The 19460-nt window shown below is 41.2% G+C and overlaps 2 protein-coding genes across 4 annotated transcripts in view; one reads left to right on the top strand and one right to left on the bottom strand.

The window, feature by feature from the left end:
- LOC133570887 (low-density lipoprotein receptor-related protein 1-like) overlaps nt 1-19460 on the bottom strand; it is a 281878-nt gene that overhangs the window by 41043 nt on the left and 221375 nt on the right. For both annotated transcript variants that reach the window (XM_061923679.1, XM_061923678.1), the window contains exons 38-51: nt 19250-19376; nt 19019-19170; nt 18817-18941; nt 15954-16328; nt 8322-8511; nt 8038-8242; nt 7762-7954; nt 5404-5529; nt 4953-5081; nt 4727-4846; nt 2936-3049; nt 2688-2837; nt 2406-2528; nt 2208-2324 (exon numbers count right to left, since the gene is read on the bottom strand). In XM_061923679.1, the coding sequence (XP_061779663.1) occupies nt 2208-2324; nt 2406-2528; nt 2688-2837; nt 2936-3049; nt 4727-4846; nt 4953-5081; nt 5404-5529; nt 7762-7954; nt 8038-8242; nt 8322-8511; nt 15954-16328; nt 18817-18941; nt 19019-19170; nt 19250-19376 (2246 nt within the window). The remainder of the gene's footprint in view (nt 1-2207; nt 2325-2405; nt 2529-2687; nt 2838-2935; nt 3050-4726; nt 4847-4952; nt 5082-5403; nt 5530-7761; nt 7955-8037; nt 8243-8321; nt 8512-15953; nt 16329-18816; nt 18942-19018; nt 19171-19249; nt 19377-19460) is intronic.
- Nucleotides 13747-15372, top strand: LOC133570891 (galanin receptor type 2-like). 2 transcript variants are annotated; one of them, XM_061923688.1, is made up of 2 exons: nt 13747-15059; nt 15143-15372. In XM_061923688.1, exons 1-2 carry the CDS (start codon nt 14189-14191, stop codon nt 15280-15282), a joined length of 1011 nt encoding a protein of 336 aa, XP_061779672.1. In that variant the 5' UTR covers nt 13747-14188; the 3' UTR covers nt 15283-15372. The 2 variants fall into 2 exon arrangements, with proteins under 2 accessions (XP_061779672.1, XP_061779671.1); XM_061923687.1 differs by having other exon boundaries at nt 13747-15372.

Genomic DNA, 19460 nt, shown 5'->3' on the forward strand with positions numbered 1-19460 from the left:
CCCCCGACCACGCCCCCCCCCCCCCCCCCCCTCTCCCCAATTCGGAGGTCTCAAGGTTGGCAAGTATGGCTGCAGATAAAGGTGTGTTCAAATTACATTTGAAAAATTATAGAAATAAATTAGGTAATTTGTTAGCAGTACCGTTCTGGAGAAGCAAGAAGTAATCTGAATCAATAAAAAAATAAATTGTGCATAATAGTTTTTACCGTCATTTAAAAATGTTCCCGTTACTTTACACTTATTTGCTATTTTATTCATCTTTTTAGGTGTTTTTTCGTAATATTATTTTTAGAATGTTCAACTATTTGCTGTGGGCCGCAAATGGCCCCTAGGCCGCACTTTGGACAACCCTGCGCGAGATGATAATAACTGGGACCACTTTACCATCCTATTACCATATGGACCGAATATTAGTAAGTTGTTATTCTTCCCCACAAAAGATGGCTTGTTTATATTCAGTGCCCTGAGATTCAAACATGAAAAGGAATAAGGTGGTTCCAAACGACGTATCCCCAAGCAAGTCAGAGTTTTTCTTCCTGTCATTCAGCTACACTATTCTTATTTTACTGATATTGATATTGTGCACGTCGCTCCTCTATAGATACATTTGGGATACGTGTGTGGCTGAATGTGTTGCAATCGCTCCTCCACCGTTATATTTCACAAACTTTCATAACATAATGCAATAGAAAGATGCCACCCTGCCTCTATCTCTCAGTCCCTTGAAGTAAAGGGTTCAAAAACAAGCATTGTGTACTTGTTTTTTAAACACTTCACTTCCCACTGAAACATGTAAACAAACAAAGAGGCGTGCATTGATGACAGCAGTGTGCGGTCATTGTTCAGTAGAGATGGAAAACGTCACAACAAGCTTGTTATGTGTTTGGTTGCCCTGCTGCCTCCTTTCTACTCTTCTTTGCAGTACCTGGTTTTGGAGTTCCAGTGCAGAGCCACCCACACACACCTGCAACCAATTTGCTTTTGTCCTACTTAAGTTTCCATGCCAGTCATCTCAGTGCCAGTTGATTGGAAACTTGGAAGCTTGGCATTTACCGGTGAACATTATTTTCCTTTCGTGACTTTCCTTACCCCTACCTTTCCAGTGGCTCAGACCCGGTATTGTTGTGTTGTATTTTCCCCCACTCCTTCCGAGTGCGTCTTTTGTTCTTCTCCTCTCCTTTTTTGAGTGCGCTTTTCGTTTTTCATTTTCCTCTCCTCAAGTGCGCTGTTATTAAACATTCTTATTTTTGCTGGCTGTTTTTTTCTCTGCTTTGCAGTCCTACTTTGGCTTAGCCGATCGTAACAAAGCTTGACCTATTCACACTTCAGGTAATGAGGAATTGTAGATTACTAATTGTCCTACATTGGATTGGTTTTAGCCTCTTTAATGTTATGTATCAACTACATTTATTTCATTTACTGTACTGGAAATTAATCAACCCATTTTTCCTTTGTCTTTTTGGTGCCATTATGGATATAAAATAATAATAATAATAATAATAATGTATTAGATGTAAATATAAACGGAATACAATGATTTGCAAATCATTGTATTCCGTTTATATTTACATCTTACACAATTTCCCAACTCATATGGAAACTGGGTTTGTATATAGCGCTTTTCTATTAGATACTCAAAGCGCTCACAGAGAAGTGAGAACCCATCATTCATTCACACCTGGTGGTGATAAGCTACATTTGTAGCCACAGCTGCCCTGGGGTAGACTGACGGAAGCATGGCTGCCAGTTTGCACCTACGGCCCCTCCGACCACAACCACCATCATTCATTCACCAGTGTGAGCGGCACTGAGGACAAGGATGAAGTGTCCTGCCCAAGGACACAACGGCAGTGATGTGAACCTGCAACCCTCAAGTTTCTGGCACGGCCGCTCTACTCACCATGCCATGCCGCCCCAAAATGGGTCTCACTCTTAAATGGTATTCATTATGTTTTTAAAAAGTATTTAAAAGTCTTAAATTTGACTTGATTGACTAGAAAATAAGCAATTAAAGTACAATCGTAGTCTGATATCGTATCAGACTTGTATTTGCCAATACTCAGCTGCAATATCGGTATTGCATCAGAAGTTGTATCAGTATAACTATAATTACAAATACAAACGTACATGTATCGTTACACTCCTCGTAATATATTTTGTATTAAAATGGCATACATATGTTGACGCTGACAATCGTGGTCACTTACTGCATTTACTGTCCTCGTCGCTGCTGTCGCCACAGTCATCGGCTCCATCGCACACCCAGGAGTTGGGAATGCAGCGATGGTTGCCACACGCAAACTGGGTGGCTGAGCAGAATTTATCTAAAAGATCCAGGCAGAGGGAGCGTATGAAGCCTGTGTAACGATGTAACATAATTTGACACAAAGAGGATGCTGACTTACCGCAATGAGCCTCGTCAGCACCGTTCTCGCAGTCGTTCTCTTTGTCACAGGTCCAGCTCATCGGGATGCAACGTCCACTGGGACAGGCAAAGAAAGGCGTCGGGCACTTGGTTTTGCCACTCCCTAGTGGATTTACACAAAGTTACTTATCAACATAAGAGTATATAATATGTAATACATATTTGAGTTGCACATCATGCACTGATTCCCACGTGCAAAACAACCTTTGTCTCAAACCACTGCCTTCCCATTTAGTGAAAATCAATTTGTACTGCAGAGAACCTGGGCAATTTCTTTCATCTGAGAAGTCTCCACAGTCGTTTGCTCCGTCACAAAGCCAAGAGGGGTCATAGCAGAGGGTGGTGAACTCGCACTTCTGAAATGTCGTTCCTTTCACTCCCAGACGGAAATAACTGGAACAATCTGTGGCAGCTAGAAAAGGAGAGATGAGAGAGACAAACTACTTCACAGCGCAGCCTCATAGGGAGTCTTCTTCTGTGGTTTTGTCAGCCTGTTTCATTCTAACTTACTGCAGTTCATTTCATCACTGGCATCCTCACAGTCCACTTTTTGGTCACACTTGGTAGAGTTTAAGATGCAGCTTCCATCTCTGCACTGGAACTGTTCAGCTGAGCACAGCGTGGCTGACAAGCACAAAAACAAGCATTGTTCTTCATGCGATCGCTCCTCTATAGATACATTTGGGGTATGCACTGTTTGGCTCAATGTGTTGCAATCGCTCTTCCATCGTTACGTTTCACAAACTTCCATATCATGACACAATAGAAAGACTGCAAAATAACCACAATGTCAAAATTAACAAATGAAATGTAATTCATGCGATTGCTCCTTTATAGATCAATTTAGGAAGCGCACACACAAGCACTGTGTGGCTGAATGGGTTGCAATTGCTCCCCAACCGCAAAGTCAAAATTAACAAATTGCGTTTAATAGCTGACAGTTGCAATCGCTCCTCTGCAGTTACATTTCATACATTTTCATACTGGAAAGCAATACAAAGACGCCAAAAAAAACACAAAGTAAAAATTAACAAATACAATTTAATTAATGGGATCGCAGCGTCTTCAGTAATGCGGACGCTGTATCGATCCGTTGTGGTGAAGAAGGAGCTGAGCCGGAAGGCAAAGCTCTCAATTTACCGGTCGATCTACGTTCCCATCCTCACCTATGGTCATGAGCTTTGGGTTATGACCGAAAGGACAAGATCACGGGTACAAGCGGCCGGAATGAGTTTCCTCCACCGGGTGGCGGGGCTCTCCCTTAGAGATAGGGTGAGAAGCTCTGCCATCCGGGGGGAGCTCAAAGTAAAGCCGCTGCTCCTCCACATCGAGAGGAGCCAGATGAGGTGGTTCGGGCATCTGGTCAGGATGCCACCCAAACACCTCCCTAGGGAGGTGTTTAGGGCACGTCCGACCGGTAGGAGACCGCGGGGAAGACCCAGGACACGTTGGGAAGACTATGTCTCCCGGCTGGCCTGGGAACGCCTCGGGGTCCCACAGGAAGAGCTGGACGAAGTGGCTGGGGAGAGGGAAGTCTGGGCTTCCCTGCTTAGGCTGCTGCCCCCGCGACCCGACCTCGGATAAGCGGAAGGAGATGGATGGATGGATGGATGGATGGGATCGCTACCTTATAGATACATTGAGGGTGTACACAAGCATGTGCACTGTGAGGCTGAATGTGTTGCAGTCGCTCCTCCACAGTAAGAAGACAAAATAACCACACATTCACAACTAAGAAGTGTAGTTTTGCTAATGCGATCGTTCCTCTGTAAATACAATTGGGCGGCACACGCACGAGCACTGTGGTGCTAAATGGGTTGCAATCACTCCTCCGCAGTTAGATTTCACAGATTTTCATACTGGAAAGCAATACCACGACGCTAAAATAACCACAAAGTAAAAACGAATAAGTGTTTTTACTAATGTGATCGCTCCCCTGTTAATACATTTGGGTCGCACAAACGTACATGCACTGTTTGGCTGAATGTGTTGCAATCGATGATTATATCTTAACTGTGTTACTAAAACTGTATTAATGTATCCGTTTTATACAGTTTTCCTTTAACTGTTATTTTTACTGCATTATATGGCATGTATTGTGATTTTATGTCTGTTCCTATTATATTTGGGACAATGAATATGTGCTAAATCCTGCATATTTACAGCAATTTATTGTATGTTCGTTAATATGCACTGTGACGGCCAAACAAACAGCTCCATACTATATCCGCAGTGGTCTCACTGTCTGAAAAATCTTTCCATAGGAAAAGTATCTGCAAGACATAAAATGAATTGACTCACTGTTGCAGAAAAGCTCATCAGAATTGTCTCCACAGTCGTCCTGTCCGTTGCACCAGGAGTGATGCCCCACACAGCGGCCATTAACACACCGCCTGTAGCCCTTCTTGCACACACGGTTGGCTGTAACACAAGCCAGGAGATGATATAAAGTAATAATAGCGTACAAGGGTAAAAAAACAATAGTTTTGTATCAACTCATCACAACAGAGAAAGTGTTTCTCCTCACCACAATAAGACTGCTTCTCATCAGATTTGTCCTTGCAATGAGCCATGCCGTCGCAAGTCAGCGTGTAGTTCACACAGTCTCCGTTCCCACACTCAAACTCGTCAATGTTATTGCACGTCGTGTTGAGAGCTTGAAGGCGAAGAAAGGAGATTTATTCGTCACAGCTCATCCAAACAGATTCACTCCTTTTCCCAGGCTCATGTTTAATTTATATAAAGGCATACTTGGATGTGTTTGGTGTGGAAGAACTGCCCCGTAAAACCACAAGAATCTCAAAGACGCACTCCAAAATAAGTCTTTACAAATTAGTGGAATCTTCAAAGATCGACCATGAGTCCCAATACTTTTATCCATATCGATTATTACATTTTCTTCATCTGGATTTGTTATCAACTCTTCTGAACTTGACTCGAGAGATTCAAGAGCCACGCATACACTATTATTGTATTACCTATGCAAGTGTTGTCCTCCAAAAGCTTCCTGTCACCACGGCAACTGCAGTTCACCCTCCCTTCTGACGTCAGCAAGCACAGGTCCTGACATCCTCCGTTGTTAACGCGACACAGCGAGAACTCGCCTGTGCAGAGAACAGGAAGGAAGGTTTTACATTGCATGATCATTCTAGTGCATTTATTCTCAAACAGTAGGGCGAGTACCCCTGGTGGCACGCGGGCTCCATCTAGTGGTACAGATTCACCAGATGTTATTTTTCCCTAAAAATTAAATGTTTGGTTTTCTTTTCGTTGTTCTGTATTGTAGATGAAAACTTAAAAAGTAAAAAAAAAAATTAAATTTAAATACAGACATTATCAAGTTCTCAACAGTGATTAAATTCAAAGGGGTAGCAGTAAAATTTCTGTCTCACAGAAAATGACAGAAAATAATTGAGAAGCACTGTGTTACAAGATGGTTTGTTCTGATACAGAGCACATTTGCAATTGCATAAGCAAAATTTTGTTTGGAGCCCTCCCCTCCCTTCGCATTGCAAAAAAAAGTCACACTTTATTTATGTGAAACATTTTTTTTTTTACTTTTTTAATCATGAATTAAATTGTATATATATTATATATATATATATATATATATACATACATACACACACACAAATATATATATATATATATATATATATATATATATATATATACACACACACAAATATATATCTATATACTGTATATATATATATATTTAAATACATATATTTACACATATTTAAACACACATATATGCATATATATGTATATACTGTATATATATATTTAAATACATATATTTACACATATTTATACAGACATATATATATATATATATATATATATATATATATATGTATGTGTGGGAAAAAAAATCACAAGACTATTTCATCTCTACAGGCCTGTTTCATGAGGGGGGGTACCCTCAATCATCAGGAGAAGAAAAAAAAAAATCTCCTAATGATTGAGGGTACCCCCCCCTCATGAAACAGGCCTGTAGAGATGAAATAGTCTTGTGATTTTTTTTCCCACACATACATATATTGCGCTCTACTACGGTATCGAGCACTATTTTTTGGATAACCTTATTAAGACATATATATATATATATATATATATATATATATATACATGCACATACATATGCATACAATAATTGATAATTGGGTTATACTTGTATAGTGATTTTCTACCTTCAAGGTACTCAAAGCGCTTTGACACTATTTCCACATTCACCCATTCACACACTGATGGCCAAAAAGTGAAAGTAAAATGTAAGACAATGCTTGACAGATTTATATTGTTTCATTTTGGTGCGCGGCACAATAATGTCAAGCTGCATGAAAGTCCGCTACGTGAACAACTACACAAGGGGTTTACTTTACAACATGGATGCCTAAGGGAGATTGGTTTTGGATGATTTTAGATGACTGAGACGGACATGCAAGGCCCTAACCACGACCCATCAGGAGCAAGCATGAAGTGTCTTGCTCCAGGACACAACCGACGTGACGAGGTTGGTAGAAGGTGAGGATTGAACCAGGAACCCCCAGGTTGCTGGCACGGCCACTCTCCCAACAGCGCCACGCCGTCCCCATATAAATTGTGGATAGCCCACAATTGTTTCCTTTAATATTAATTTTGTTATTTCACACATGCAAAATAAATCAATAGCTTATCAGGTATTTCTAATAATCTAAAACATGCATCTAATGAAATTTAGGCATGAGTAAAATGGTATTAAAGTTGTTTTACACAGATAAAAGGACAAAAAGAAAAAAAAATTCTTGGAATCTTTCAAACCATGCCCCTTGTACTCAAGCCAATTGTGTATCACCACCCCACTTCTGAAAATCCAATTCCGTCCCTGGATTAATTCAGTCTATCATAAATACACTTGAAGAACCCCAACAACTGCTTCTGTGCAGATGATGACAGGCCGCTCACCATCAATGTCACATAAAATAATATTTATGCCGGTGCCTGCCTGCAGGTTGCTTGCAATTGTCAGCCGCGCACCAAAATGAAACAATATAAATCTGTCAAGCATTGTCTTACATTTTACTTCTACTTTTTTTACTCAGCTTGTTCTGTTGTTTGTTGACTGATTGCCAGTCAATCACAGGATTTGAGTGAACAAGGATGTCAAGCTGCATGAAAGTCAGCTATGTGAACAACTACACTAGGGGTGTACTTTACAACCTGGATGCCTAAGGGAAATTGGTTTTGGATGATTTTAGATGACTGAGACGGACAACAACTGTTCTGACATCCTTTCATGTTGTCACTAAACAGCCATTGCACAAATACAGGGGTGGGGAAAGAAACCTTACAGCTGTTAGTATCGTTGGCCACGGCGACAATTCCCATGGGCTGCTGGGGGATATCAGCACGCAGGACCTTCATGTCTCCTCCGGTGTATTTGTCGGCGCGGAGCACAGCCCTCCTCACCCAGTCTGTCCAGAAGATGTAGTCTTCATACACGGCCAGACCAAACGGGTGCAGAGGTTCATTCTTCAGCAACACCTGCAGGGGGAAGCACGACCACACTGGTGAATTCAGGAGGTGCCAACAAACAGATAAATATATATTCTCTGTGTGTCGCTCACATAGCGCCGACTGCCGTCATACTCGCAGCGCTCTATCTTGTCCAAGGTGGCGTCGGAGAAGTAAAGCTTTTCAGCACGGCGGTCGATAGCCAAACCATTGGGGGTTCGGATATCGGTCCCAATGATGACCAGCACATTGGACCCAGTGAGTGTGGCCCGCATGATACTGGGAGACTGCTCGTTCCAGTTGGTCCAGAACATAAGGCTGTGTGGAAAAAAAGGGGAAATTAACCAAGGAAAGATGACAAATGAGGAGCACGGAAAGGTATTTAAGACAGGACAACCTCTGGCACTCGTCGAGGACAAAGGCTCTGGGGTGGTCGTCTCCTGACATGGAGACCACGGTGTGACGGTCAACAGCGCCCCAGCGGCTCTGATCCACAGTGTGGCGGGTGATGGTGGAGGTGGTGTAGCTGGTCCAGTACAACATATCCCAGCCCCTGTGGTATGCCAGACCCTCTACGGAACCCACCTCTGCAACAGCACAGTGGGGCCGAATGACTACAGGCCATTTTGAAGAGAGTCTTTTTTCTATATTCAACACGTAAGAACCCAGACCTATTTGTGCTTAAAGGAAAATGATGGGGGATGTACCACAGACCAAGTGGAACACAGGACTCAGACATAATTAATTTTTTTCTAAAATATTACTCATAAATGTCACACTATTGGTGGCTTGGCTTGGCATATTTGCAGATTACTTTTCTCTGCATTAAATTGTAAATAATTGTTCAATTGCACATTTTGTAATAGCGTACACACATTTGTAACACAATATTGTATGCCTGTAAATGTTTCTTAATTCGTAAAACTGACTGTATAATGTATTTAATAACTGTGCTTAGTATTACAAATGCATACTTGCCAACATTGAGACCTCCGATTTCGGGAGGTGGGGGGTGGGGGGCGTGGTCGGGGGTGGGGCAGGGGTGTGGTTGGGGGCGTGGTTAAGATATATATATATAAGAAATACTTGACTTTCAGTGAATTCTAGCTATATATATATATATATATTTTATTACATATATATAAATTTATTTATTTATTATATATACATATATATATATATATATATATATATATATATATATTTATATATATATATATATAAATAAAATAAATACTTGAATTTCAGTGTTCATTTATTTACACATATACACACACATAACACTCATCTACTCATTGTTGAGTTAAGGGTTGAATTGTCCATCCTTGTTCTATTCTCTGTCACTATTTCATAACACACACATTATACAAATATACATTATAAAATCAATAAGAAAACGGGAGCTCTAATTTGGGAGTCTGAATTAGGATCAGAAGTTCCTATATAAACATTGCGCACTCACGTCGCCTTTTTGTATTGATTACTGCAGCTGTGCACTGGATTCATTCACAAATACAAACTACAACTCACAAACACTTTAGAGTTAGACTCCACCATCAGAATGTGTACTTAAACTTATAAAGATCACATGGATATTATTCAGTGAGTTGATTCACCAAAACTAACCTGTTATACAGGAGGAAAAAGCACACAAGACGTTTCAATTGTTCACAGACTGGTCGCTCTCATCAGAATGACAAGACACTTCCGGTCTGCAGGTGATCGCATTCAATTGGGAAGAAACGCCCTACTGCCCCCTACTGACCAATGTGAATACTGATAAATGTGTAATGACAGCTCCAAAAACAAATTCAAACCACAAAATAAAATAAATAAATCAATACAAAAATGTGACACATTATGGGTGGGTCACATATGCATGTACAGTAGATGGCAGTATTGTCCTGTTTAAAAGTGTCACAACATTGCTGTTTATAAGAAACCAAGAACTCGCCCTCGATCATTAGCTGTTTATATTGTGGGAAAGCGGACGTGTGAACAGGCTGTCAACACGTCACTCAGGGCCGCATGGAGCTGGAGGCCACGCCCCCTCCGCCTGAATTTCGGGAGATTTTCGGGAGAAAATTTGTCCCGGGAGGTTTTCGGGAGAGGCGCTGAATTTCGGGAGTCTCCCGGAAAACCTGGGAGGGTTGGCAAGTATGTACAAATGTACTCTAAATTGAACCAAAAAAAATACAGTAGTTCCTCTGGAAACTGTAATATATCTCCATATTCAGCTAGCGAGTTCTTCGGGATACAAGTTGTCTCTTGGATAATTATTATGCTTTATATTGCAAAGAAAAGCTTCCAAACCGGTAGTTGGTGTAGCAAATGTTTCAGTGAACCCCGTAAAATCCAGCCAAAGCAACTGGTGTCTGATTTGCTACCAATAGCTTATACCTAAAGATCGACATAACTTTGTTCTCCTAACCATGAGAACAAAGAAAGTGAATGTTAAGGAGAGTCCTGAAGAGAAAAAGTATATGCTACTCATTCAATTAAAGAAAGAACGCATCAAAGAACATGAGCGTGTAGTCTACTTCGACCGTAACAATGGCAGTATGCGTAATATCAAAAGCAGAATAAGTCCATAAAAGATATACCGTATTTTCCGGACGATAAGCTACACCGGTATAGAAGCTGCACCACTAAATCTTTGAAGAAAACCTTTTTTTTTCCCATATATTAGCTGCATCGGACTATGAGCCACAGATATATACCGGTTCGTTGTGAAATGATATATTTACATAGATTTTGTAAATGTTTATTTACATGCCTTAATTGTTTCCAAACAGTGCCTGTAACATGGCAGTAAAATGGCTGATCAAACAAAACAGAAAAGTAATTGTTGTCTGTATTCATCCTTTATGAGATGAATACGATTTTCTCGTTTTTTATAAGGTTCAATATTTTTTATCAGGATTCTTCTTCCTTGTATTTTGTAAACACTTTGAGTTTTAACAGTTCCTTAAAAAGGACCTTTTTGTACACTGTTTGATTTATTTGCTTAATCCATTCCAGAATTTAGCCAAGAGCGAAGACAAAACCTTAGGTTAGTTACATTTGTATAAGCCGCAGGGTTCAAACCTTCGGAAAAAAGTAGCGGCTTATAGTCCGGAATATACGATAATAACACCAGCCAAGGATGTCAAATAATATCTAAACGGTAGACATTAAACCATAAAAATAAGGAGTAGTTGCTGATGGGGTGTTTGACGAAGAAGCAGCTGGAAGGAAATACCGTATAGAAGTCCACCCTCAAAGGTATATGTACATTATTATTACATTATTTCATCAAACTACTGTAGTTGTTTGTAGAACATTCTATTATATTGTTTTTCAATTCTTCTGCAAATGAGGCCCAAAATGAACCCGAAAAAGAGCTAATGGAGATGAGAGAACAGAAGTACGTCACTTTACGTACGGGGCTAAAAATCCCGCAGGGGTGGAAGAAAGGGGTCAGAGCCAGGGCCAAGACTTCTCCAAGAACCCGGTGTGACTCAAGGCTTTTCTGCAACTAATGCCTCAATAAAAAGGTCACAGCAACTGTTTGGAAGTGGTGTATTATTTTCCTTTGCAATGCCTCACCAAGAGAGGAGGATGAAGAGCACAAATCAAATTTAACCTGGGAGTGAGTTAAAAAAAAGTGACGAAAACCAGCAAAGTTGGAGAAAGTCCCTTGGTTTAAACCGGGGTGTCAAACCCATTTTAAATCGGGGACCACATGGAGAAAAATCAACTCCCGAGTGGGCTGGACTGGTAAAATCACAGCACGATAACTTAAAAATGGTCATGTCTGTGATCATATTTTGTTTAGTTATGTTTTGCTTGATTTTTTGACACTTTTTAGTTCTTGTCTTCACTCCCTTTGTCACCATAGTAACCATTAGTTTCACCTGGTTCGCATCGTCATGTCACGCACCTGTCTCACGTTTTCACATTTTGAGTCACGCACCTGTTTTCACTAATCATGTCATCACTATTTAAGCCTGTAGTTGCCAGGCAGTCAGCCTGGCGACATCACTCTTGACACACTCCTGACACTCTGTTTCATGTTCATAGTCCATGCTGCCCTGTTCACGTCATGGCAAGTAAGTTTTTTTCTATTTATGCCACAGTTAGCGACTTTTGTTCATGTCCATAGTTCTGCCTTTGTGCAAGTTTTTGTTTTTATAGCCAAGTTTTGTACTTTCGCCCTTGTGCACGCCTTTTGTTTATTCCTTTTTTTGAGTGTTAAAATGAAATCATGTATTTAACTTCACGCCATGTCTGGTCCAAATCATTTGCACCATGGGAAAACAAAACACGCCAAAGCTCTAGTCCTGACAAAAATAAAGACAACTTCAGTTTGTTTTGTTTAAAAATAGAACAAGCACATTCTGAAAAGGTACAAATCATAATGTTGTTGGGTTTTTTTATACTTACATATTGTGGTTAATAGTATTCTATCTTTATTTGTCGTTATTTATATTTTCTGAATAAATGATGTGATAATGTTCATCAATCAACTCATTGCTAGTCATTTTCAATCTATCAATACATTTTTTTTAAATCAAAATCAAATTACTGTATGTTATTTATGTAGCTTGATCATTTTCCTCGACTGTTGCACTCGACTGGTTTATTTTGTACATATGTAGCATCATCTACAAAGATACAAAGAATTGCTATTGCTACATACAGTGGACACATTTAGAACAGCTGTTACTTTCATTCCAAAATTTCAGGTTAATTTTTATACTTAGCAAACTCATCCCGCGGGCCTGATCCGGCCCTTGGGCCGTACGTTTGACACCCCTGGATTAAACACAGATGTGTCTATATAATTTTTTTTTCACAGACAACAGCGACTAGATTTCTTGTTGTTAATTGACCCAAACAGTAAGAGTCTATTAATTAAAGTTGTCCCTGGGCTGAAAGTGAAGTATTTTAACAGCTGTGGCTGAGAGGTCAGCCATCTTCATCACCGGATGAAACACATCACACCCAACGTCGGGGTCCGTAGTGCACTGAGCAGTATGGGCGTGAATCGACATTTGCTGCCGCTACTTGAAAGCAAAGTGGAGGTCTCTCCTCCCACTCAGAGTAGATCGATTCGTCTACTTTTTCCATTTACGTCTTTCCGCTACAGTTTATCACCATTCCCACGTGCATCTTTGATTCCCCGAAGCTCAGCCATTGGATACCCGGTGCCTGTTTCAAACTCGTATAAATGGGAGGGTTGTGTCACGGACATTCGTCGTAAAAAACAAACCAAATAAATTATGCTTTTGCCGAAAGACAACAACAGTTTCAGTTCATCTACACACTGATCACAGATCACAATCCCATTTATAAAACTGTTCTGAGCTATGCTGATAATACTGACACTGCTTTGTGGCACTGATTTGAAGCAAATAGAAGGTCAGTACTTGTTATCAGCAAGTCAATAATTACCCTGATTTCACACTAACATTAGGTATCAACAATTCTGCAAATTCTCACTGCAAACTGCAGCCAAAGTAAAGAACGATTAAAACTTCTGTGACAGTGTCAATAAAAAAATTGTAAAGATATTTGTAAAGGCACATTTTTTGAAACAGCTTTCGTACTGGATCCTTATTAGGTTGAGCAAATGTTGTGGCCAGTGCGTGTACATCACATGACCCATTTGCAGACGTCTCTTGTGCAAAATACTCACATTGTTTTGTGAGTTGAACAGAAACAACTGAGTCTAGGAAAAGAAAACCTATGTTTGGCTTCCACAGGGACCACCCACAGTGAGCAGGCCACCCAATCTCCGTCCTGCTCTGTCATAGCCAGTCCAGAGTTCACCTGCCGACGACTCGCCTTCATCTAGTCATTCTGTAAAGGTATTCAACGTCACATTTCCTCCACCGCCGGCTTGTTTGCCTCCTTGGATGTCTCTGCCTGCCAGCCTCGGATGTCATGAGACGGGAAACCCCACGCAAAGCTCAAACCTATTTTCCTGGATTGACTCAGTTTGGAATGGCTTAACAAGCATGGATTTACTTCTATGGCTGCGCATTAATGGACGAATGTCAGGAGGCAGCGCGTCCACTGTGTGTATGCATACTTAACAATAACAGGCTCCCTGTGGTGTGTTTCATCATTGACAGTTAGAGGACATTATTTTTGTTTTCCTGCGTAAACTGCCATTCACCCGCAATGTCAGCAATCCCTTCCAGTCCAAGGTCCTATTTGCAGTTTTATGAGCACCACGAGCATCATTACGAAGGCAAAGGCTAAACTGAAGACATAAACATGCTGCCAAGAAATTCTTCAGGTGCAGAGGATCTGCTGGGAAACAGTAGTGACAGCAGGCCAGGCAATGTGGAGCAGGTCCTTGTCCCTTTTTTTGATGTCCTAATCCTGGTGTTGGGGTTAGCAGGCCACAGCACAGTCATGTTCATCCTCTGTCGGAGGCACAGGAAGAGGGCGGGTCAGTCTGCACAGAGCTCCATGACAGAAACGGGTACAGACGTCCTACTGCTGGCCCTCAGCTCTGCGGACTTGCTTCTTCTCGCCACGCTTCCTTTTCACACCGCCGCCATCGCCATGCAGCAGTGGCCATTTGGAGACTTCCTGTGTCGCATGGCGGGCTTTTTGGGATCGGCCTGCTCCTCAGCCAGTGCCTTCACGCTGTCCGCCCTCGCCGTGTCACGCTACATGACGGTGGTGCACCCTGCCACAGCTTACCGCCTCCTCTCTCCTCGCCGGGTTGCCATGGCGGCTACGCTTCTTTGGGTACCAGCCTGCTGCCTGGCGACGCCTCAGTTTGTGTTCCGCTCAGTAGGAATTTTGGGAACCCCTCCCGGCCGTTCCGACGGGCTTGCTTGCTTCGCTTTCTTGTCGCATAACGACCAACTAATTTACGGATTGTTCCATTTTCTCTTAGCTTTCTTGCTCCCGCTAATCACCATCACCATCGCATACGGAAACATCTACTTGTTCCTGTGGAGGACTCAGAACGCGGGCCAGGCTCCACAAGTAGAACGCTATCAGAACAAGGTAACCCAGACATCTGCAATGCTGGTTCTGGCATTTACTCTATGCTGGCTGCCTTCTTATGGCCTGATGCTGGCCTTACTGTCTGATCGGAGCTCAGGTGCCACCGGCACCTCGCCACGTTACGGTGCGTTCACCGTGTTCTCACGACTCACGGCCATCGCGTCCACCGTCCTAAACCCAATGCTGTATGTGCTCATGTCCCAGAAGTTCAGACAGGATCTATTGAGGTTGTTCAAGAAAGAAGGGCACAGAGCCAGCGGAGGTGCGGCTACCTGATTGAGGTCATTAATCACCAGATGATCCACAGCCCTGGGAGCTACACAGTACAACTAATCATTTACCATTAAAGTCATTGCCAAGACGATCATCGTTGCAAGGAATGAGCGCTTATATCATTAAAGTCCACTTGAAAAGAGTGGTGAAATAACTCAAACAAAGCTTTTCTGTCTGTTTGTTCATTAAAGTGTTTAACTGCACAATGGAATAAGATCCAATAATAAAGTTGTACCCGCTACACTGCGGTTACAAGGTTAAAATGCTGACACCGTCAATTTTTTTATCAAAGCTGAACACTGAATAATTATTTTAAACGGCTTTTGAATTGGAAACAATTGTGCAGCTGCACCTAATATTGTTAATTTATTAAGTACTGTACATTTTGTGGTGCCAACTAGCACAAAAAAAGTGTCAAATTGAGTTGTTTTCAAATAAAGAATACATTTAGCATGGACACCCAATGTAACATATAGATCTTAATTAGTCAAATTTAATATTACCTAAATTGACTTCAATGTTTTATAATTTACTCAATTTAGTCCATCATTTGGACTGTGGTCTATCTTCCATCATTTTCATTTGAGCACAAATTCGTCTGGCATCTTTTTTTTTTTCTAACATCTTTAAATCTAAAAGGCGTAGAAAACAACGTGAGGAACTGATTATGAATTACAGGCGCAAATCAAATGTGAAAATGTTGTAGATGAGGCAGAAAATCAAATTAGATAGCGGCAATACTCACTCTCGACCACAGTCTTGCGGTCAGACCCATCATCAGAGATCTGCTGGATGTTGCCAAAGTGGATGTCACTGAAGAAGATCCGGTTGGCTCCCTTCCCCCCGCCTCCGCGGTAATCAAAAGTCAGCGCGATGACGTTCTTCATGTGCTCAGCGTCCTCAAACGGCTTGATGGGCGCATTTAGGTTGTTTTCGTCCGACAGGTGAACACTCTTTAGTATGGTGCGCTCCGAGTACAGCAGGAAGCCGTCGTAGTCGCGGCAGCTGCTTCCGTCTTCAGCCAGCATGCCGTGGGCACAGGCGCACGTGCGCTGTGCGTTGCCGCGGTAAAGACAAAGCTGCTGGCACCCGCCGTTGTTGCCTTTGCATACGTTTGTTCCTGTAAAAGGACATGAAGAGGTTATTGAACAAACCTTGTTAATTAATCAAGGGGGCGGGGTGGTCAGGAGGGAGAGCGGGTCGTACAGTAACCGAAGGGTCGGTCATTGTAAATCCACTTCCTCCTACCCTGTCACAGCTGTCGTGTCCTTGGGCAAGACACTTTAGTCACGTTTTCCTTAAGTCGCCCAAACAAGGATGCTTCACTGACCATTTCATCTACTGTATTTTCCGCACTATAAGGCGCACCGGATTATAAGGCACACCTTCAATGAATGGCCTATTTTAAAACTTTGTTCATATATAAGGCGCACCGCATTATAAGGCACACTGCATTATAAGGCGCATAGAATAGACGCTACAGTAGAGGCTGGGGTTACATTATACATCCCGTAGTTGCGAGACCTGTTGTGGCGCAATATTGGTCCATATATAAAGCGCACCGGATTATAAGGCGCACTGTCAGCTTTTGAGAAAATTGGAGGTTTTTACGTGCACCTTATAGTGCGGAAAATACGGTAATAACATTTCTCAAATTTAACCAGATGTGTAACAACTAGAGGTGTAAAGGTACATGTACTTCTAATCCAATTTTTTGATGCCGAATTTTTGGTTCAGTACACAGGCGTACCAATTTCCAAAATGGTACAAATTCATTAGGAGACAGAAAGTGTGCCTCACGCCACTTGCCGACTACATAAACAATTACATTGCAGTTCAGCATTTGGGTAGTTAGAGTCATGGCTAGAGATAGTGCCAAAGAGGAGTCAGAGCTTGAAATGATGGCGGACACGTTTTGGGTGATGAGCTATCAAGCTGGGGATCGAGCCAACAGTTAAAGTCTCCTCCTGGTATTAAATAGTACATTGACATGTCAGGGAGATTCAGAAAAATACTTTTGAAAAAGGTGTCATCGTCATAGTTGGGAGCATAAAAATGTACGAGGGGAACTGGGGTGTTGGAAATCTGGCCAGTGACAATAACATACGTGTACCTCCCAGAAATTCTACTCGAGTGTATGAACAGATTTATGGAGCAAAATAGCAACTCCTATTGTGCCTCTTCTACTCTTAGCAACTGCAAAGAAACAAACAACACAGTAGGCGCCGGAAATGTGACATCTAGTTAACAAATAAAGTGCACTAAGGTATACGTTTGAACAAGATGAAAAAAGGCAGTTTAATTACAGCTTACTATTCAAACCTATTCCTTCAATCGACTCTGCAAAAATTATATAAAGAAGACTGATATAAAACCAGAAAATTAGTCAATAAGGTAATACAAAATACATGCCTCTTCATCGGAAAATACAGTAGGTGGAAAAATGTCTAAATTATTTTGTTTGGATATATAAAAGTATATATCTGATTATTAAATTAAGCAAAATATAAAAAGATGCAGGATCTCAACCTGAAGTGTTCTAAGAAACGTGATTGTATTCAAAGAGCTGAAAGCCCACCTCGTCTGTGCGCTTGAACAGTTTTGACATAATACAATTATTCAAGGTTTTGAGCTCTTTGATCAGGGTTTTGTTTTGGTTCTCAAGCACAGCCACTCGATTCTGCAGGCATTTGACATATTCCAAATCGTCTGTTGTGAAAGTCTCTTGTTTGGGAACACTTGGCCTTCCCAGTAAAATACGTAAATACACAAAGACAAGTGGATAAGACGAAAGCAGTGCGCCGCCATTGTTCAGTAGAGTTGGGCAACTATTAATGCTGCACTTAAACCAATAAAGAACTTTGATTTACTAAAAATAAAATAATATTTAAAATAATAATACTAATACTAACACTGTTTAAACTGTTACTGTTGTACTTGTCTACGTCATTTTTATTATTATTGTGTCAAGTGTGTGTGTATATCATAACTAGGACCATCAAAAATAACGAGTTAACTCATGTGATTAATCAAAAAATGGTCGCATTATTTATAAATATACGCATATTACTCATGCAATTTATTTTGACTGTTCCTTAACCTTAATTGTGCATGATTACCTGACAGGCGGCGCAGGTTTGTTTTAGGGTCAGTGATCAGGTCAATGCATACGCCAGTGCAACGATGAGTGAGGAGAATCCGACTGGTGTGCTCGCTGGCAAATTTCACTCCAGAATACACCCTGGCTGGACTTTTGATAAAACTGCTAAAAAGTTTTGAGCAAATAAATGATGTGCATTCAAGTGAAACATTATGAGAAATGGTCCTGGATAGATTTTCTGCCAATAAAAAATCTTGTGTCCATATATTAGGGGATTTTATTAAGTTAATTTAAAATATGCAAGCAACTAATAACTTCTGATTAATCGCAATTAACCCAAACTTAAAAATGTGTTAATCTGATTAAAAAGATAATTGTTTGACAGCACTACTAAAAATTCAATAATAATTTACACTATTCAAACTGTTACTGTTGTTGTACTTGTCTACATCATTCTACTTGTTTTATTATAATTGTGTCAAGTGTTCATATGTTATAAGAGATTCACCTTGCTGCCTGGCCCTGTTGAAGACCTTAATATCCTTGAGTTGCACCCCGATCTCGGTCCTCAGAGACACAGAGTCTTTGGCGTTGTCTTTACTGCCTCTCTTTATGGAGCCCTTGGCATGAGTTCTGCATGAAAACAGGTGAAGGGCAATAAAGAAGAAAAGTGTCTCACTGGTAACAATCAAGTAAGGACTGCGTCTAACCGGTCACTCCAGTAGATGTAGTCCTCAAACACGGACACAGAGAACATGTCCATGTTGTGGTTGGACAGTACCACTTCCCTGTTCTCTCCTGTCTCCAGATTGATGCGCTCGATTTTGTCAGTACTGGCGTCGCACCAGTACAGCATACCATCCTGTGCACAGGAAAGGTGTTTTTAAATAAAATCTATAATTCTTACCATAGCTTGTTTTGTGTGGTTTGTTTTACTGTACCTCGTAGTCAATGGAGATACCATTGGGCCAGCTAATACTGGAATTCACCAGAACAGCCCTTTGCGAGCCGTCCAGTCGGGAGCGTTCAATACGAGGGTACTGACCCCACTCTGTCCAGAACAAGTAGCTGCACACACACACACGGGCACAAAGATGACTCCTCGAGTAATCAATCAAGAGAGAAATAACCACCCATAGTGATGATTGTTGC

Source organism: Nerophis lumbriciformis, linkage group LG28 (assembly GCF_033978685.3).
Source record: "Nerophis lumbriciformis linkage group LG28, RoL_Nlum_v2.1, whole genome shotgun sequence".
In the NCBI taxonomy this organism is placed as follows: Eukaryota; Metazoa; Chordata; class Actinopteri; order Syngnathiformes; family Syngnathidae; genus Nerophis; species Nerophis lumbriciformis.

Excerpts from the sequence above, each read along its gene's own strand:
- LOC133570891 (XM_061923687.1), top strand. The coding sequence starts at position 14,189 with ATGCTGCCAAGAAATTCTTCAGGTGCAGAGGATCTGCTGGGAAACAGT.